This window comes from Sander lucioperca, chromosome 14 (genome assembly GCF_008315115.2).
Source record: "Sander lucioperca isolate FBNREF2018 chromosome 14, SLUC_FBN_1.2, whole genome shotgun sequence".
Classification (NCBI taxonomy): domain Eukaryota; kingdom Metazoa; phylum Chordata; class Actinopteri; order Perciformes; family Percidae; genus Sander; species Sander lucioperca.
In genome coordinates this window covers 14,608,526-14,630,178 of record NC_050186.1, presented here as the reverse complement: position 1 = coordinate 14,630,178, position 21,653 = coordinate 14,608,526, and the positions used below count along the sequence as shown (strand labels likewise).

At 38.2% G+C, this 21,653-nt stretch overlaps 1 protein-coding gene and 1 long non-coding RNA gene across 9 annotated transcripts in view; both read right to left on the bottom strand.

The window, feature by feature from the left end:
- Positions 1-2,893: 2,893 nt before the first annotated feature.
- Positions 2,894-6,362, bottom strand: LOC118493100. The gene is made up of 3 exons (XR_004895051.1): positions 6,125-6,362; positions 5,924-6,016; positions 2,894-3,384 (listed from the first exon to the last, which is right to left on the bottom strand). It is a non-coding gene; the product is annotated as an uncharacterized LOC118493100 (long non-coding RNA).
- A 4,129-nt stretch (positions 6,363-10,491) lies between these two features.
- zmp:0000000846 (tenascin) overlaps positions 10,492-21,653 on the bottom strand; it is a 67,938-nt gene continuing 56,776 nt past the window's right edge. For 5 of the 8 annotated variants that reach the window (XM_031317632.2, XM_031317630.2, XM_031317631.2 and 2 more), the window contains 12 exons: positions 20,580-20,852; positions 20,168-20,290; positions 19,091-19,234; positions 16,817-16,936; positions 16,026-16,169; positions 15,803-15,933; positions 14,799-14,931; positions 13,615-13,766; positions 13,341-13,437; positions 13,090-13,251; positions 12,309-12,472; positions 10,908-11,699 (listed from right to left, as the gene is read on the bottom strand). In XM_031317632.2, coding sequence (XP_031173492.1) covers positions 11,589-11,699; positions 12,309-12,472; positions 13,090-13,251; positions 13,341-13,437; positions 13,615-13,766; positions 14,799-14,931; positions 15,803-15,933; positions 16,026-16,169; positions 16,817-16,936; positions 19,091-19,234; positions 20,168-20,290; positions 20,580-20,852 — 1,754 coding nt within the window. In that variant the 3' untranslated portion in view covers positions 10,908-11,588. Of the gene's footprint in view, positions 11,700-12,308; positions 12,473-13,089; positions 13,252-13,340; positions 13,438-13,614; positions 13,767-14,798; positions 14,932-15,802; positions 15,934-16,025; positions 16,170-16,816; positions 16,937-19,090; positions 19,235-20,167; positions 20,291-20,579; positions 20,853-21,653 lie in introns of all 8 variants that reach the window. The other 3 variants (XM_031317628.2, XM_035991478.1, XR_004895011.1) reach the window with 2 other exon arrangements.

Sequence of the window (21,653 nt, the reverse complement as noted above, 5' to 3'; positions counted from 1 at the left end):
TTAGTTAGTTAGTGAATCAAATCTGATCAAACCCCACCCACACAAAGTACCGTATTAAACTCTCATATCATACCCTGAAGTTTCTTTTAACTGATTATTTCCTGATAGTCATTCATATTTATATTTATATTTTATAGAGACATACATAAGGGGTTTAAGGCTATGTTTTCATGGGGTTTTAAACACAAAAAGGTTGCAGACCAAGTGGAATGTAAATCTATAATGCTGTCTCCGGACAATGGTCAAAGAAAACGCTGGGGCGATTATCTAATTGCTAAATGTGTAAAATGGGTCTCTCAATAATTGACGAGGAAGGGTCCACCCAGCTGCGATGACATCAGCTCTGATTAGTAAAAGTCTGTGGATGGAAGTCAAAGTGCTGAGAGCAGACCAGGCCATAAATTGTGATTTCATTACAGCTTAATTTATAAACTAGTCTGTCAGGTCACAACACAAACAGCAAGAACAACAAAATCTCCTGCCTCAAAAACTTGACTTTACAGTAAGACATTAAGTCTGCAGGGTTTTTCCTGGCTCACATTGGGCCTTTGGGGGGGACACATTAAGCAGGGGAGGTCTGGGGGTACTCCCCCAAGAAATTGTGAGCGTAAAAGACTTAAATTCCTGCATTCTGATACATTTTTAGGCACAAATTTATCGTTTTCGTTTTTTACGTAAAAACGGCTATATTTAGGGAAAGGAAATCACAAAATTCTGGTGGCAGGTAACAACTCAAAATACAAAATATAATGGAATATCATTATATTCAATATTCCAGTAAGGGGGCTTCCAAATTTGGGACATGGGCCCGGATAGACTACACTTGACCCCAAAGTCCAGTTGTTTAATCAGTAGGCCTATGAACAGGGCTTATGGTAAAAAAAAAAATTCCCAAGGAGCACATTTTGCTCCCAAGTTGAAAAATGTAGGATTGACCTACAGAGGCTACTGCTTTTACTGCTAATTTGTACAATAACACAATCATGTTATGGATACAAAACGTTATGAAGTGTAATGTTTTCTACATTATATTGATCAAAAAATGATCAGTAATGTTGAACCTACAGTGTAATGGACCACCACAGTTAATGCATACATGTGAACCACGGATAAATTGCAGAGTTTAACCTTCATAGTGAAAAAGTGACACTACGTGAATGGGGCACAGCATAAAGACGGTTTTCATGTGTACTCCCGTAGGCCTACACTTCGAATTGGACTACTATTTAAAGGTAACTAAGAGACGTTTTTAACCGGTCATAAACTGTCTCAATTTAATACTGATGCTGTCAGACGGCCGCGTGGACAGACGGCAGTCGGAGCTCCGGTACAGCCTGAACTCCCATTAGTGCTAGCTTCACAGCGGAGCGTTCAGTTCCATTCAAAACAATGCAGTTTAGCGGTCTTATCGGCGCCAGTCACATGTGTAAAATATATCAGCTGTGGATGAGAGGGAGGCTGGCTGCTGAAAATCAGACGTTTTGGCGCTGGCTATAAACCTCTTTGGGGGGCGCCAAAACTTTCTCTATGCAGGAAAAACCCTGGTCTGTCGAAGATGATGGTGTTTCTATTGTAGTTTTCCCCTCACTTGTTAGACCTTGCTCCCCTCTTTAAAGTTGTGCCCAAGACTATAAATAATACATTAAAATTAAAATGTTCAATCAGATCTTTCACTTAAGTAAAAGAAGCAATACCACAATACACACAAATACTCTGTTACAAGTAAAAGCCCTGCATTTAAAATGTTACTGAAACAAGAATATAGTATGAGCCTCAAAAGCAGTAGCATAATTTCAGAATGTATATTCAATTATTGAAATATTGAACCTCTTTGATGTTACAGCTGGGCTTATTTTTCTTACCATATACAGTATATACAGCTGGGTAGCTTGTGGATTTTCGCAGAGCAGTAGTGGTAGTGTGCACATCCCCACCGGTGAGGTGCAGGGCAAAAAGAGACTGGATAGCAGAGTGCGGGCATCTTATTCTTTTTAGCTTGTGAATTTTACCACAGGATCAATAAAGTCTTATCTTCATCCATAATAATGAATCTCCATTATTTGTTCATTATTAACTGAATCTGCAAAATAACTTAAGCTATCAAACAAATGTCGTAGAGTTAAAAGGACAACATTTGCCATTTATAGTAAAAATAATAGAAAATACTCAAGTAAAGTACAAGCACCTCAAAATTGTACTTAAGTAGCCTACAGTATTTGAGTAAATGTAAACGTTGACGTGTTTAGTCAACGTGATGGAAATTTGTCATTGTGTTGTAACCTCTCTAAACTGTCAGATAAGCTGACCTGCTGGAGGTGAATGAGAAACTCTATTTTCACCTGAATAATGGTTGCTCTTGAAAAAGACATGCAAAGCCACAAACTGCTCCTCGGAGGCCAGTTTTTGAGAAACTGTGGTTTGTGCAGTTTCAAAGAGGAAATATGTGAACATGGAGGATGGGGCTATTAGTTTTCAGTTATCTTCTCTTCAGTCTCTGCTCATTATCTGCAATGGCATTTAATCCTTTTGTTTGCTACAAATTACATGAGGATTTGCTAAAGCTTCCTTCTTTTTGTCATTTTTATTGGACTTACAAGACTTTTGTTAAATTTTAACTGTTTAAACCTGTTTTATTTATTCTTTTGTATGCTTTTCATTGTTTTACAGTGTGTTCCATGTTGTACGTAAAAAAAATCTAGTAGTCTGAATTTTAACTTTTTTTTTTAATTGTTTACCTTTAAGCACTTTGTAACTCTGTTCAGTAAAGTGCTATATAAATAAAGTTATTATTATTATTATTATTATTATTATTATTATTATTATAAGGACTTTTTGTAATTTATTTGATATAAATGTCCAGAATATCAACTCTATCAGAGACAGATCAGTTGGTACAGACTGCAATAGCAATTTTTTCTATATTCACTACACAAGTAATGTTTATCACCACCCAGTGCATTACAAATAAAAAAAATAAAAAAACGTAAGAAATGATTTACAAAAAGTGGACCTATAGTAAAGCAACTGAGAACACAGTAAAAATTGGCACTGGTAGATGAAACCTTTCACCACCGGACAGAGCCTCTAAAAAAGCACGGCGCTTATCAAAAATGGACACCTTACTGGAATGACAGCTGATCAAATCTATGTTTAGCTATCACAACACAGATGGGGATTTACAAACATTTCAAATGTCAAAGGCCATGGAGGAGCTGACCTCTGGGTTTGAATGCCAGGGGATTCATTGTGATGCTAATCCTGTTTTATCCAGTCAGAACCTAAAATAAACCGAGCGCTCTGAAGAATGAGCTGTAATCCCCATCACCGAGCCCTGTGTGCTTCTGTTCTGAGCCGGGATGTTATGTCACAGTCGGAGATGCAGAGCTAAATGAAATGAGAGGGAATATGAGCAGGTACAACAGATATCATAAAGGGATTTGCAGAGTTGATTTGAAATGTTTTCCGCAACATAGAAACAAACAAATTGCATGTACACAAACCCACAGGAGCTGGAATGAACACACACCTAAGCACAGAATAATGGAGAGTAAACGTGAGTAAATGTTAAGTGTGAGTGCAATTTAAAGGAATAGTTTAGAGAGCCAGGCTAATTGTGCCAGGCTAGCTGTTTCCCTGTTTCCAGTCTTTGTGCTAAGCTAAGCTAACTGACCGTAGCTTTATATTTACTGTACATACATGAGTGGTATGAATATTCTCATCTAACTCTCGGCAAGAAAGCAAATTAGCATATTTACCAAAATGTCAGACTATTCCTTTTAATAAAGTAATTGATAAAAACAAAACAGAAAATGCAAAAGTAGAGATCTTTTTAGACTTTGTCTATTTCAAAATGCAATATAGCAAAGTACATGGCTTTTAGTTACCAAACAAGCTTTTTAATCAGGATTACCCCTACTATTGCAAATCTATTTACATGTATGACTTGTATACATTCACTAATGTACAGTATATAGGCTGATGGAATTTGTTAGAATTTGCTTTAAGGAGCTTTGGACCCAAAATGCCCATGAAAGTCCAGATGGCAACTTGATGAGGTAAAGAACTTGGAGTTGTGATCTCTGTAGTATGTAGGACTGCAAATGAAGCAGCTTGATCCAGTCGTGAGGTCCAACATGCAGGTTTTAACATGCTATAAGCACCGCTACAATCCTCTTAGGCTGAGGTCCAACCTGACGTACATCTGCAGCGATCTAATGAAATGTATTTTGCCTTAATGCTCTCATTGTAAAGCTAAAGGACAAATGAACATGCACTGTAATGTGAAGGATTACAAGATCACTTGATTTGAGCTAAAAAGAAAGGAAAGCTACTGTATACAGAACAAAAGAGATCAAAATTAGCTTCAACGCTCAAATAATTCAGTTAAATGTAGCTGTCAGCTCTGCTTTCTTGGCTTTTAATCAGAGGTCAGACATCTGGCCTCTGGGCTTTTCATGTAATTGCTCTGCTTTCTAAAATGGACAATACCATCAAATCTATACATTTGATCAAATCCTTAGTAATTAACCAAATGAGCTCTTCATGAAATAGGGATCCATTAGAGGAGATCACTCACCATCTTGATAGGTCATAAACCCCCACCACCATGCGTGTTGTGTGTACATGGGAGGTCACTGACCCTCTCTCATTTTCCACACTTTAATTTTAATGACACATCAGATGGCTGCATTCATTGATTAAGCCTACAGATGTCAGGAGATGATCACAATGATTAATGATTATAATGGGATATAATTTACCGCAATCCCTCGTGTTTATGTATGTGACTCTACAGTATCATGCCCATAAAAAGCTGTGCATTTTTAATAACAGAATATAATATCCTACCATGACATTGCCTCATTTTAACTGTTGGATTAATGGAGGTGCAGTTACTGTAGTTTACCATTAAATGATATTGTGAATTGATTAAAAATCTATACAAATATGTAAAGATTACAACCGGTTAAGATAAAAAACGAATCACGATGCAATTTTTAAACGACCTAGGGCTTAATCTACTTTTGATTTCATTTGTTTTGACTTCAGACGTCACTACATCTTCTTAGTTTATTTATTTCAAGATATTTCTTTCTATTTAGTTATTGTGATGTGGGATTTGTTTTAAAAATCCAATTAATCTTTCATTTAATTTTAGTTATTTAACATAAAATGCAATTTCAGTTGCACATGTGATAAGAGGACATATGTTGTTTTGCACAGTTTATATAAATAAAAGGAATATTTGTCATTCTTTGTCTGCATCTTATTCTATTAAAAGAATCGTGAGAAAATGTTATCATGAATCGTGAATCATGAGTTTAGTGTATTGTTACATCCCTAATTGATAGCAATATTCAAGTCAAAATAATTACAATTCATTGTTTTTCTACTTTTTACCCCTAAAAGGTTTATAGGTTCTTAAGAGACCCGAGTTATAGTAGTTCATTTTACATTGCTATTTCACATTTCAAGTACATTTACTCTAGTACAATTTTGAGGTACTTGTACTTTGAGTATTTCCATTTTATGCTATATTCTTCTACTCCACTGTTACATTTTGGTAGTCAGTATTGTATTTTTAATCCACTACAATTATCTGATAACTTTAGTTACTTTGCAGATTATTATCAGGTTATTAGCTAATACCAAATATAAATCAACTAATGATATATTAACATAGGTTAAGCTATCCACCAGCAGTATATAAGTGATTAAAATAAGCGCCACATTTACCAGCTGTAACATTAAAGTGATGAACACACAATAATGCATCGCTAATTATAAACCAGTAATGTAATGGGCCTATCTGAAATAGGCCATTATGCATAATGACTACTTTTGTACTTTAAAGTAACTTTTTGAATGCAGGACTATAGTGTCGGCAGGACACAGGCGATAATCAGACAGGGCATAACGTTACCTGTTCTCTCCGCTTGTCTGCTGTCAATCTGGCTAGCTAAATCCAGTTTAACCGCATTGTCCTCCTCAGAAAGATGCTTGAAATACTGAAAACCTGTTCTTGACACACGTGAAGCAAACAAAAAGCTATTTTGTTCCTGGAGAACCACTCCACATTAAATCTGATTCATTTTACCAGCAGGTTGGTTTATAGGCTACTTACTCCGCAGCGGTGTGGAGTAAAGGTGGCGTAAGGACGGGCAATGCCAGACGTTTATCATTAAATACCAATATCCCGCAGCTGGTGGGCACCACACCGACATTTTTAATATCAATTTTCTTCAAGAGACAGTTTTTAAATGTGTATTGTAGAAGATAATCACCGTTGTTCATGGTGACCTCAGTTAATATCTTCTTTAAAATACGTGGACAAGAGACAATCAAATTACAGCTGGGCAACGGCCAACCGCTTTGAGCATGCGTAGTTCTTCCCACACTCTGGGTACTTGAAGTTGAGATCATTGAGACCTACTATACATTGAGAGAATAAGCGCTAGTATTGTTAGCATATTAGCACATAAATATACGTGTATATTTATAATATTAGCATGCTGGTGTTAGCATTTAGCTCAAAAGCAACCAGCAACATTGGGCACAAGTTAAACCTAGCTAGCATAGCTGACTGTTTTCCGTTCGGCCTCACATTGTCACTGAACCTATAAATTAACGCAGGTGAATACCAGTGCAGAACTTCCTTTAAAATTTGAGGGTTTTAAAGACAGAAACTCTGTAAATAGAGCTGTGACTAAAACAAATGACGATGAAGAATATATTTTGTGCCAAGTGATTAATCAAATCATTAAGGGGCTGAATTGGAGGCTGAGCATGTTAATTCAGAGAACATGTAAACTGATCAAATCTGGATAGCTTATTACCAGAAGTGGAATGTAACTATTAGATACATTTACTCAAGTACACTTAGAATTTTGAGGTATTTGTACTTTACTTGAGTATTTCCATTTTATGCTACTTTATACTTCTACTGTAATACTACTCTAATATACAACCATATGGCACAATGTGATGGATACAGTGGTAAATTTGACTTTTCACCGTAGGATTTCCATATTAATCAGAATAATGCTGCGATAGTTAACAATTAAAAAGTAATTATACTATATTTATTTGATGTAGCTCACAACTAGCCCTGCAGTAAATCTTACTGTACACGGAAGGGGTTTCTTCTGTCACAGTCAAAATGAAAATAAAAATGATTCAATATCTGCAGGCTTAAATACAAAAGCATGTTATTTATGCCACAGTCATCTTTAATTTACAACACATGCATAAGGAACTCACTCAGTATATAGAATTATCACACTGAGCGTGAATTACCTGTTTTTCAATTATGAATGTGTAACAGTGGAGTGGAAAGTAACGTGGAGCGCACTGACAGGGCCGTGAGCAGATGATTTAGATCACATGTTCAAACAGTGCCAGGGACTCTGCACCCGAGAGTTGAGCCAATTCAAATATAGCACAGACTCTTGGGAAAAAAGTTTCCTTGAAAAACATGATTAACGGCAGTCAAGCATGTTTCAGCGAGGCTTCATGGCGTGACTAATACAAACAGTTTTTTTAGGCAACAGAGTAACCTTTGCTCATATGGAAATCACATTTTTATTTGGGCTCCTATTTGACCTCATTAGTTAAAGTGCAGATTTAGTGTTTATTTCTGAATATATTTTACACCCAGGTTCCCTTCACTGCATGGTAACATCTTGGAAAAAACAGCACTTAACTATACAGTAACAATGCACAAACATTACCTCATAAAAGGTAATTTAACTGATTAGAAACCTGACTATGTAAAGGCAGACTTGTCTTTAGGCCGTTGCATCAGCAGGAGAGAGTTGGCTGTGTAAATCTGAGGCAGCTCTTTTGCAAACAATGATATAACACTGTGCAAACACTGCAAGTATCACAATGTGTAGCAACACCATGACAGTTCTGAGAACTGTTGGCTAATTTTGTTTCACGTGTATTGAGGCATGTCCTCGTTGTACTGCAGCCTCACCTAGGATGTATACATTACCCTATAGGAAGTATACAAGTGGTGTACAGCAGATTCCTACAGTTAGTTATACTTTCTAGTGTGGATAAAATAAATGTAAAAACAAGACAGAGTTTAGAGCCATGGGGAGTGTATCTATGTTCCCAAGGTCATGTGTTCCCCAGCTTAATGTCTTCTTAATATGACACATTAAGGAAAGGGTTTCATGTTCTCAGCCATGCTTTATTTTCATAGGTCAAAGGTTCAATGTATTTTCCCTGGGTCAGTTGTTAAAATCACCCACGTACAGCTTACTGATGCTATACTCCTTGAAAACTTTAGACATTGATATCTCCACAGTGGCTGAATGGACTTTTAACATTCAAACTGCATTTGAAATGTCCATCTTACTCTGTTCGTTTGCAACTGCGAAGAGCCCTTACCAATCTCTTAAAATGTGTTGTAAAATGACAAACAAATGAACCCTGAATTTAGTGAATTTACAATTAAGTGGCAACTTAAAAAGTGCAACCAGTCAGCGTTTCTAAACATTAGCTCAAATAGAGCTCATTGGTGTCAAATCCACATTATGTAGCGACGATAGCTACAGAATGTCATTAGTTTTGCAGGTATTTAGTCACAAACCAAATGAGTCAAATTGAAGTTTTGAACTGATGATGGATGCTAGGTGAAAAGTTAAGGGATCGCCAAAGTTAGATCAATTAATCCTAAAACAAAGACATGAATATGCACCAAATTTCACAGCAATCCATCCAGCAGTTGTTGGTATATTTCACTCAAAACCACAACCTGCATTTGGCACTAGAGAAAATATTCAGAGGATCACCAAAGTCATTAGGATTCATCTTCTGGGCACCATCAATGCCCCATAATGTTTGGTTATAGTGTACTGTGTGCATTGTCTACTGTTTAAAGTTTGTTTTAAGAAGTCCCTCAGGCAAAACATGAAATGTGTTTTTGCTGCACAGTCAGCTGGGGTCAAACGTCTTGTGTTTTGTGTACTTTTCTTTAGCATATTTGTTTAGGGATGTATAAGAAAAAAAGTGTTTGACCAACTGACCAACTTTGCTATCTCTTGAGCAACACCAAAAGCAAGGCAAAAAAACCCTAGCAACCTCAAAAAAGTAGCCATTTCTAGAAAAATTTGCCCCTCAGAATACATATCACCCCTTCACAGGGGCTGTTATTGGCTCCCATCTGTCCTCCTGACCACAGGAAGTAATCGGGGTCATGGGAAATATGGTGCTGATTTTTACAAACACAAGTGCCAGCCTATTGTATAATCTCTTCCTAAACATTAAGGGGTACAATTGGATAGATTTGTACTTGAGTACTGTTGCTCTTTGGAGCTTTATTACAAGGGCTCCTGACTCATAACCTCTGTCTTTTTTTTAGAATCATCTCAGGATGAAATTTGATCTCAGCAACTTGCATAGGTAGAAAGCCAGGCCAACGGTTATTTCTAAATCTTAAACTTCATGTGGAAACTTGCAGGTCTGTGCCAGCCGGCATACAGTGTTCGCTCATTCCTCATTTAAAATTCAGACAAAATGTTCCAACATCCTAAACCCTCGACAGCTGAGAGTGTCGGGCTTCTCTGAGCAGCATGGATATACTCAGAAACTACTGCCATGACCATGACTGGACCTGCAGTCAGTGTGGGTCTGAGCGACCTCTAGGAGGATCGGATACAAGAAGAGGCCATAATGTACCTTTGTACAGCCAAGTGGGCTGCATAACAAACAAACAGTGCCAGAGGGGAGCTGAGAGGACACTGAGGGGGCTGCAGATCAAGATGAATGGTCAACATGGGTAGGGTCTGATCACTAGATAGTCACCTGCTGGATGTTGAAAGACTTAAATTACCTTATACTGCTTGCCGTAGGAAAAGTAGGACACATAGATCGGTCATATTTAATTAAATCATCCCTCATTTAAGGCTCTTGTGATTTTAAGAAGTTGGCAACACCAAAGACTGCCCTTGTTAATTGTGTGACAGAGCCAGTGAAGAGCAATAGCAGTTTAAACCTACACTATGGATTTGATGACAACAGTAAAGATAATGGTTTTGGTTTTGTGCTTGCACAAAAGGCTCCAAAAGGGCTCCAGTTGCAAAAAAAAAGAAGAAAGAGAACAGATTTTAACCTAAACTTTGAAACGGTGGAAAAGATCCTGCTACAGAAATATTAGGCTGCACTCAAGCCAGTAAATTACAGTCTAATAGGTTTATAAAAGAAGACTTTTAAACTAAACTGGTATTATGTTTTTAAAAGTCCTCAGATAGCCAGTCAATATGAAGAGGTTTAAAGTTCCTTGGTTGAGAGTAAAAGCCCTCCTCTTGCAATAACATTGACCATTTCTTTTAAAAATGTAAACAATAGAAAGTCTTATATCAATCTTATATCAACATATGTAATAAAAGGGTTTCTGCAGTGTTCAGTGAGTGTTTAATACCACAAAGAATTCAATTTAACACCTTTTTCACAGGCGTACCAGGTCCAAACCAATAGTGACAGTAAGGCTTAGAATTATTTATTAAGAACATGAATTGACAATTACACCACATTTGTATCTGTATTTCTAAGCTCTATATAAACATACAACTCCTACTATAGCAAATCACTTAACATGACCTGGACCCAGATAAGCAAAAACATTGATTTTAATTAAAAATAATGTAGTTTAAGTCTTTTTATACATTCTAAGGCCTTTTTTTAAGGGAACTGAAATAAATGCTTTTTAAGACCATGAATACTGAATACTTTTATACTTAAACTGTCATTTGCTCTGTGAAATACACAGTAAGTAGCACCAGACAACCATATGATACATCCCCAACCAGTATTGCATAGAGAGTAAACACTGCCATCTGCTGGCCTGGAGGTGGAAATCATTTAAGTGTCTTTCTATATTTAAAAGAGCTCACACACACTTATCAAACTAATACTTTTATTTATATTGAAGGTTACAGAGCATCTTTCTATCAAAATAAGTAAATCAAAATTTAAATATGAATTCAGTGGTATTAGTGGTTTCCAAATGGTCTCTTGGCTGTAAATACATGACATTTCATTGAGTTCATTATATTCATTAAGATGAATCATTTTCTGAATTTATCCTGGTCAATAGCTCAGTTAAAGATGGAGGAATTGAACTAATTCAACATTGAATTAACTTCCCGTTACTTAAGAGGACAGGACGCCTTCTTCTGACTATGTGCCCTTGACATGTTACCGATTCAGTGGATTCCTTTACACAATTTTACAATAAATTCCTCATATGATTACAGATGTTTGGTCCCAATAACACATGTACTGTATGTCCATTCGTGCTCATCAAACTCACCGCTGCTTTCAAATAAATCACACATACACAGCAGTGCCAGATTGGGATGGCCACACAAATTTTTTTCTATGGTGTAAATGTTACCAGGTTCATTTCTCACAGCCAGAATTTGAATTACATTCAGCATGATGGTCTTTTTGTTTTGTGTGTATTTTAAAGAATGATTTGAGGATGAGGGAACACAGAAGTTCTTGACTGCCGATGTGGCTCTAGGTAGAGGTGGTGGGGGGTGGAGATGAGGTGTAGACCAGGAGTGGGGTTCACGAGTCTACGATCGCTTTTTTCTGTTCTCAAAATTTCTGAAGTTGGCCGGCCTAATCTTCATCTCTGCAAATTCAATTGAGTGTTCGTGGCCCTTCCAGTGGAACCAGTTGATCCCCTGCAGAAATACAGAATACAAATTCTGGTAAATATAGAGTTATCAAACACATCTGAGTCATCCTTCCCTAAAGCATACATCCAAAAATTCACACATGTGGAGGGAAGTCTCCTGGAAAAATCGGATTTGTTTCTTTATTACACCAAAGATGAAAAGTAAACTGCTGTATAGATATCAGAAATGTTGCAGTGTGTGTAACATTTTTTTGGAAATAAAAGGTATTTTATCTCTGTAATTAATCTGAAGTAAGTGTAAAGGGAAGTGAAATACTGTTAATAGCAAGTAAATAATACCAATGGCTAATAATTGTTGGCGAAATCTTCTAAATGTAAAAACTGACACATCTTGAGACTACAAGAAACAGAACTGGAAGAAAGATGGGGAAAATTGAATGATTGAAAGATTGAAGACTCAAAATGGCAACATTGGAACAGGGCTGCAAATAAAACCGTCAACAGGACTGTATGAATAATGGAAAATATGTTAAATAACTTCCCAGTCTGTTTGTTACTGTCATTGTTTAATGTCACCAATCTTTTGCCAGCTTCAGTCATCTTTTTCAAAGAGAAAAGAAATAATCGGAGACTTTATGAAATAAAATGTACGTACCTTACTGTGACTGTTGTCACCATATTTCCCCATGAGGTTGACACGATGACAGTTCTTATACCAAAAGGCCCCTTTGTAGGACAAGGCGCAGTTGGTGACAGCAATATCGTTATCGTTGTCGAAGGTGGAGAAGGGGCGACCCTGATGGTACGTCATGGAGTCACCTGGAGAAGATATCGACGGTAAAGCTCAGACAACACACAACTAATGTGAACGTGAGTTTATTCAATTAAAGACAGTCCTTTTAGATTAAGTAAGTAATGTCAGAGTGACTTTTCTTAACGGAACAGTTAAAAATGTTCTTGCTGAGAGTTAGATTAAAAGATAAACACCACTCTCATATGTGTACGTCTAGTATAAAGCTACAGCTAGCAGCCAGCAATTAGCTTAGCACGAGGCTGGGAACAGCTTTCCTGGCTCTGTGCAAAGGTAACAAAATCCGCCTAAATTTACTTATTTCATACAAAAACGGAGGCGTAAAAACTTACGCATCTGGCCAAGAAACCCCAACTTGCTGTTTTTATACTTTGGTTTCTGTACAGATCAAACAAACAATATATACGAGGTGTTAACTAGTGAACTTCAGAGGTGTTGATAGGTGGATTTTCTTAATTTTGGACAGAGCCAGGCTAGCCGTTTCCCCCTGTTTCCAGTCTTTATGCTAAGCTAAGCGGCTGCTAATATTTACAGCAGACACGAGAGTGGTATGGTTTTTCTGATCTTATCACTGGCAAAAAACAGTTCCCAAAATGTCCAAGTAATCCTTTAAAGTAATACGTACCTGCTGTTCCACTATACGCTCCTATGTAGACTTTATAGCGCGTTTTTGGCTCTGCAATCGTGAGCTTGTCGTACTGAGCGTAGGCCGATTCCCCGTTGTCCCTCAAATCCACTCGCAGCTCATAAAGGCCAGAATTTGTGATTTTATGGAGGTTGGAGAGACCTGTAATAATTTAATATGTGAGTTGGAAAGGGACTGAGTAAGAAGAGACAGACAGAGAGTCGAGGTGAAAAGAAGAAGAGAGATCTTACCCAGCCAGAATTCATCATTCAAGTTACCGAAGCCAGCCGTGTAGTTCTTCCAGTTCCTGAAGAATTCCAGCTTTCCATTCTGGCGTCTCAGGAAAACCTGAAAAAGGACCAAGGGTCACAACAGCTTCACAATAATCATAACAAACATGACCGAGGTCATCAAGGTTGCTGCCTATCATTAGAGAAAACAGGCAGTACGATCATATTCTTTTCAATGAGAAGTATGGTTTCAAAACAGTCTTTAAATTGGATTTCAGCAGGTTGATTCACTCACCATCCATCCGCCGCCATCTGTGGTCATGTCACAGTAAACCTGGATGGGCTGGCTCTCCTCTCCACCCACATAGATGGTGTACAGACCAGAGGTCGTCTCTCCATTGAGTAAAATCTGAGCACAGTCCTTGGGGCGTCTGTACAACTGTCCAACTAGAAGCACATATTAAAAAGACATCATCTCAGAGACCTCAGCTGCTTTATCTACAAGACAGAATACAGTATTGTGTGAGAGTGAGGAGCTTGGAAGGAAAGATGGTTTTGAAAAAGAAAGGAAAAAGAAAAGTTTTTTCCATCGGGAGCAGTTCAGACAGAATGAAAAATAAGCACAGGTGGAGTATCAGATTAAATGAATATCTTTCTAACGTGCATCTGGACTGTTGCATAACACCAAATCTTTCATTGCTGGAAAAGCACCAGTGAGTTACACCACCGTCCAAAAGTTTGGAATCAGCTGTTCAGTGTTGATTTTTTTCCTTCTTCCCTTCAATAGTAACTATTTAAAAAGATAAAAACAGTATAATTCAGACACCAAATGTATTATTTACATTTGAAAGGAGAATTAAATGATTCAAACTTCCTCTTAGTCAATGTCCACAGTTGTTGCATGACAGGAGAATACAGTGGAACCTGAATGTTGAATTTGTTTTCCATTCCAGAAAGGCGTAAGTGACCCACGATCGTTATTGAACCAGAACGGTACAATTGGGTTCTAAATATTTTAGATGTATATTTAATTTTTTTCTTTGGGCTCTCTGCAGTCTACTCAGTGGTTAGATTGAAGAGGTTTAAACTGTGATTTGTCAATCTATATTATGTCTAGCTGCTATTCTAACAGTGCTAACCCTAGACTAACCTTCTGTTTATATTGTAAAGTTTGAAGAAGAGTTTTGCTAAAGCAACACATTTCCTGTTACTTCCTGCTTGTTATCTGCTGCATTATTGTGCACTTGACACTGAAACAGGAACCTGTTTCTATTTTAATATTCACACATTTCTTCTCTTCATCAAAGACCATTCAGAAATACAGAGTAGTCCTCACAGACATTTGACTGAACCCAATCAAGCTTTTGTGGCAGAAGATTACAAACTTCTGAATGGTAGAAAAAAGTAGATTATCAGGTAATATACACCAATGATTAAAAACAAAAAAAGGTGTGTGCATGCCTGCGTTTCTGTCCTTACTGGTAGTGAAGACGGTGTTCACGTGACGACTCCTCTGGGCTCCAGCGATGGCCTGCAGTCTCACAATGTACTCTGTGGAGCCGGTAAGCTGAGCCATGCTGTAAGAGGACGCTGTCGGGCTGAGCACCACTTCCTGAATCCATGTACACACATAGAAAACAACAAAGCACTTACAAAGAGCAAGACCATACTGGAGATTTAACTACAAAATGTGCACATAACTGCTAACTTGTTTTTTTTACCTACTTTTATACCTTCATATTCATTTCACAGACTCGAAAGATGCTTGACACAACAGAGTAAAAATAGTGCTGCTTTCTTTATATATTTATCTGTATATCTGTATCCCAACAGGCAGCGGCAGATGGCTGCCTGCCAAGAGTCAGGGTCTGTCCGAAGTTTCTGCCTGTAAAAAGGAATTTTTTCCTCGCCACTGTCTCCATTTTCGCTCTTGGGGGCGGGTGGGGGGAGAAATTGTTGGGTCTTTGTAAATTATAGTGTGTGGTCTAGACCTACTCTACCTATAAAGTGTCCTGAGATAACTCCTGTTGTGATTTGACACTAAATAAAATTGAATTGAATTTATTAATAATGTATAAGATATAAGCTGGCAGGTGGTGCCCAAAAAGGGTTGCATTCATGAGTTATGGTGACATAAAAATCAAATCTAGAAGACAAAAAAGAACAAAACATGAGCAATTTAAAACAGAAGATGTAAATTTGTGAGTTTCTTGCAATGAAGTCACTCTTCAAAAGCAGACCTCAATGTCTGAGGTTCCTTGAATGCACCAAAAACAAAAGTTTATAATTGTTAGTCATTCCTTGTTGGTATAAACTTGAAAAAAAAGGCTGCCAAGAAGTTAGAAAATCAATCCAAAACCTGATGGCATTCTTTGGAAAATGTTGGTCAGTAACGGTGACTTTACAGTCTGTGGTTTTTGGGTTTTAACAAGAAAAACCACCAGTGTTGTCAGTGATTGAACTCATGTCGAGGACGTACATACCCTGATTGTACCATCAGCAGAGGAGAAGGTGAGTGTGTAACCAGTCACAGCAGCCTGCGGAGGTTTCCAGGTGAGAGTCGCACTGTCAGTTTGAATGTTAAGCGCCGTCAGATCACGAGGAGGATCCACACCTGAAAAAACAACATCACACTGCAGCTTTATTTTTCATTAAAATATACAAAAATCAATATACATTTCAGGTCTTCTCTCTCTTTAAGCTTACCGGTGGTGAAATCAGTAACAACAGAGTCACTCTTCTGCACTTCTTTTACAGCATGTACTCCAACGGAGTAGTGGGTTCCTGGAACCAGGGAGCCCATCTCAAACTCCACCGTGTTCCCAGAAACGTGCTCCACCACTGGGGACACTGTGAGCCAGGACACACCAACAGTTAAGCAAATTACATAATCAAAGTAAAGCTAAATTTGTCATTCACACACTTTGAAAGTTTGTGGAAGGAAAGCAGAGTGACCAATAGAAATGTTACTACCTTATACTACTGCCATACTTGTAATAAAACTTATTAGTACTGTACATATTCTACTGCATTTGCTACACCTGCTTACATCTCAGTATATATATATATATATATATATATATATTTACTACTTGTTAATAAGCATAACCATCAAGGTATATCTATCTATCTTGCTTCCTGTTCAAGCCGTTTATATTAAGCTTTTTTTTTTTATCCATCACAGTATATACATATTCCCTTTCAGCACAGCCTGTACTATTACTCACCAGACTACCACAGTATATTTTACTTTTTATTTCTCCTTTAATTTAGCTGCACTATTTTATGTCTTAGATTTTGTCCCACTTCCGTGATTTGTCTTTCTACATATTCCTTTACATATCTGTAAGAGCACAGTTGAGGATTACGACTGCTTCACTGTAGTTGTTGTGTACATGACAGTAACTGAACTTGATCTTTTAAACAGGAACTTCCTGTCAAAATTAAGGGCTAATGCAGATAATAGATCGATACAAGAGTACGGAACAGAAACACACCTGAATCAGTACTGTAAGTAATGACGTAGCCATCGACCGTGGCCGCAGATGGTTGCCACAGCAACAGCGCTGAGGTGTCAGTGACATTGACTGCAGTCAGACCCTGCGGTCTGTCCAAAGCTGGAGGATACAAACAGGAACAATTCAATTTTCCACGAACCGATTCCAACGTCTGTACCAGGGGTTGATGCATAGACTTTATAAGTGAAGCCAAAACATCTGGATCGCCCCCTGGTGAAGTATAGGTCATAAATCCCGCCCCCCTCCATGTTAGCGGATAGGACATGGGCCACACTAAAACATTAAAGGTGCCCTGCCACACGTATTTCATTACTTTGTGGTAATGTCTGAAGTTCTACCATGGACTCTGTAACATTTTTTCTGGAAAAAATGCCCTGGTTACCTTTTTTCAAGCCATTCTAGCGTTGTATAGAAGGCCTGCAGGAAGACTCAGCTCGATTTGTGCCAGTTCTCATTAATATTCAACGAGCTAAGGTGCTTGACTCTGATAGGCTAACAATGAGAGCCTGGCTATCAGCATCCTTTACCCAGCACAACGGGGCGAGCTCATGAATAGTAATGAGCTCAGGCAACATGACGTCAGACTGACAGCTTTTGTAATTGGCCTGATTTCTCCGCTTATTTCTTTTCAGTGGCTAGAGCTGACAGAGGAGGTAGCAGTTCATTTTCACATTCACGACATAACACAAACACATATTGACCTAACATATTCAAAAAAAAAATGCAAGTAAAAACTGTTTTGTGGTGGCCGGTGGCCGGGTTAGCTCAGTTGGTGGAGTGGGCGCACATATATAGAGGTTTACTCCTCGACGCAGCGGCTGTGGGTTCGACTCCAACCTGCGGCCCTTTGCTGCATGTCATTCCCCCTCTCTCTCCGCTTTCATGTCTTCATCTGTCATATGGAAATAAAGGCCTAAAATGCCCAAAAAAATAATCTTAAAAAAAACAGTTTTGTGTGGCAGGGCACCTTTAAACACTTTTGTACATTTAGGTAGTTCTGATCACACTGTTTGTTCAAGTACTCATTTTCTGATAAGGTTGGTTTTTATTAGTGCTGTCAGTTAAACGCGTTATTAATGGCGTTAATGCAAACCCATTTTAACGGCGTCAATTTTTTTTATCGCGAGATTAACGTTCTTTTTGGCATAGCAAACTTTGTAGTTTTTTTTCACATGCTGTTGCAACAACTAGTAATGTTAGAAAAGTTACAACACCACACTGGATCTAGCTAGACCAGACACAAAACAACAGGCACGCCGCACACACTTATTTGGGCTTGCGAGCCGGCCAAAGAGTAGTAGGCTAATGTAACGTTTTGAGTGGATGGTGAGCTCGAGACGCCGAAATGGATGCCAATAAGATTCTGAATGGAAAGTTTACTTTTAAAAAGTTGCCAAATGGTTCCGTCCAGTCTGAAATACCACTTGATGGCCAGGCACACAGCTGATGCGAATTCTCCGCCGCCTCGTGGCCAGGCGACAAAAGCACAAAATAAGCCAATCCACTTTTCCATGTTGATAAGAGCATTTCAATGAGAAAAAATAATTGGACAAAAAGAAATCAAGGGGCATTTAGAATAGATAAAAATAGCATAATTGCAAGTTAACTATGGCATTAATGTGATTAGAGGTGTGGCTGACTGGGAGCGCACAGCTTTTTGACCTTGCTACAGGAACCGCTGCTCCTTTAGTTAAAAATATCTAGTCTGCCTTATAATTTATTTATAAGATAAAGGATCCGTACTATTTTTCGTGTTGGAATAAAAGACCATCTACTGATGCAACAATACTCTCTTGGATGTTTTTCTTGGGTTTATTGGAACAAAACAAGCGTCAAAGATTTCCCCAGTCAACACCAAGGTGACAAAGAACAAACTCAGGACAAAATAGTCACTACAATCACGATTAAATATTTTAATCGTTTGACAGCACTAGTTTTTATTAGTTATTTGATGCTATAAAAACAGGGTGAAGCGTCATGATTGACAGCTGTGATTGACTCGCGATTGGGTGAGCGGGTGAATGGGCGCCACTTTGATACTTTGGCTCCGCTGCCTGGTCACTACTGCACAGACTTTGGCTCCAAAATTACAAAATGACAGCGCCCGTATCCGGGATATTTTGGCTTTACTCTTGTACAGTTGGAGGAAGTGGAGACACGTCATCCATCTTTATATACAGTTTGTGGTCAGTACAAGTCAGGGAGGACTGACACAGAAGTGTAGTATAAGAGAAAAAGAAGAAGAAAGCCAACCTGTGATTACAGTGTCAGTGCTGGGGTCGCTCTCCTCCAGACCCTTCACAGCACTCACTGTCACTTGGTACATTTTGCCAGGGACCATATTGGGCAGCAAAGCCTCAAACACGTCGCCATCCACAGTCACCATCATTGGACTTCCTGTGGAGGAAAGAAAACAAAATATGGGTTCCACACTAAAAATAAAACACATAATGTAAAAACTATACATTTATCATTTGATGATTTATCTGCATTTCCGCTGCATTCTCCATAACTAAACTCTATTGTACAGTAGCTTCTAGACTATTTGGTACTTTTTTATTCGTATTGTGGTGGATGGTGATAAACTTTACCTTTGTTGACTAGAGAAAGACTATATAATACTACTAAATATTACACTTCCTACACATCCAAGAAGCACTCCAAGCATCTCATATCCCATATTATATTATGTTAATATGTTATACTGTTTTATTACATTATATACAGTACCAGTCAAAGGTTTGGACACACTTTCCCATTCACTTGAATGATAGTGTGTCATTATTTATCATATGGTCGCTGTTGGACGGAAACCTTATAAGTCCATATTTCGTCATTTTAATTTTATTCATAAATCAACGATAATGGTCACCCTTTCCATCTGTCTGTTGGTTTTTTACATATATTTAAACAGTGACAAGGCGTTTTTGTCTGACTTCGTTTGAGGTAAATACATCAATAAAATGTTTCCAAAAATGCCTTTTTAAATTTGCATTAGAAAAAAAAAAAACAGCAACAATATTATATTATTAGTCCGTTGTTTTACAAACTACACTTGCTGACTATAACTAAAACAAGTTCCTTCCCGAGGCTATTTCGCAGAGGCACTGTACCTGCGTCCGGTGCTTAGCACCGCCCAAGACGATTGCAATTGGTTTAAAGAAATGCCAATAAACCGGAGCATATTTCTCTCCCATCCCGGAATGTTGAGTGGACTAGCCAGACCTTCCTTCCTCATTTAAATATTTAACAAATAATTAAGTGTAAATCTAAGTTGGAAAGCATTAATCACCAGTAAACTATAGCAACAAAATAAAACTGACTTCTTACCTCCTTCAAAGGGCACATAGGTGATTCGGTAGTTATCCACTGGAGAGCGAGGTATGGACCAGTGAACTACAGCGGAGGAGTCGGTCACATCAGAGAAGCTAAGTCCTCTTGGAGTGCTCAGGCCTAGTAGAGTATAAATGGATATGCGCAGACAGGAAAGCAACAAAAAAAAGGGTGAATTAAAGTAAAGCAAGTATGGCCAATAACATTGCATAAATACAAGAAAACTATGAGTTTGAAGGATCCCAAAAGAGCATTTTCCATTAGAGTCAGACATAGAGTTAAGCCTAAACCAGAGGAATAAAGATGATTAGTGGGACTGTGGGTTCAGTTCTCAGACAGCAGACACCTAACAATTTAGTAGTTAGTAGTAGTATAAAACTGCAGACTTTGCTGTGTTTTTTTTATATACCTGTCTGAGCAACCCCAGTAATAGGTTGGGAGCGTTGGTCCAATGTGACACCATAAAGCTCGATTTCATACTCGGTGCCACTCATGAGTCCAGTTAAAACCTTGGTTCGTTCATCGCCACGGACACTGTACTCTTTAGGGTGGGCTAATCTTTTGCTGTCTCTTATTTTGATCACATATCTTTCAAACAAGTCTTCATCAGCTGTCCACGACAGACGGAAACCGTCAGCTGTGATGTCCGAGACAAAGAGATGCTCCACCTCAGGCTCAGCCTCTGGTTAAACAAGGAAACATAACGTTGCAGAAGGTTTTGTGTTTTCCCAGGAACATTCATCAACTTCTGAAGAAGTCAGCAATCAGCCAAGAAGGTTTCCAGGTGGCAGACAGGGATATAATCCAGCCACCTTCGATTTGCCATGCTCAGGTATCCGTTAGTGTTAAAACTACAGCACACGGGCTACAAAGCCTATCATTTTGGGTGAATTAACAAGACAAGATACTTTTTGTAAATTTTTATTTATGTCATTTAACAGGGTCACATTCCTTTAAAGGCTCTAACGGGTCTGTTGGGAGAGATTTCGGCAAACACTGGTTGAGACGAGGTCCCCATGCGTCTTCAAGGCCAGCCTCGATGCATTCAGTGCATTCAAAGACAAAGAAACAAATGAGATTAGAAGTTAAATCAACAGACATTTCATGCTCAGAATGTCCTGCTGATTTATCAGTGTTTTCCTACATCTGATCATTTTAGTTTTATTCATTGTTCTGTATCCATCCACTGGAGTTTTAGCCAGATTGATAAACCAGCACGTAAAAAGGTAGCAGCATGGCGAAAGTAACTTTAAAAAGACTTCCACAGACGTCTGTGTAGCGGCAATCAGAAATCTGAAGGAAAACACGTTTTAAAATATGAAACAAACAAATATGCTTGCTCATATTTTGGAGGTAGGAAGAAACAGGTGGGAGTTCCACATCTCTTTCTCCTGGTGACGAAGTAAATGTTTAAAACAAAAACAAAAGTCTGGAAAAGAGTTAGGGTTAGGTTACAGTACTGAGCTGAAGCCTCACCATCGAA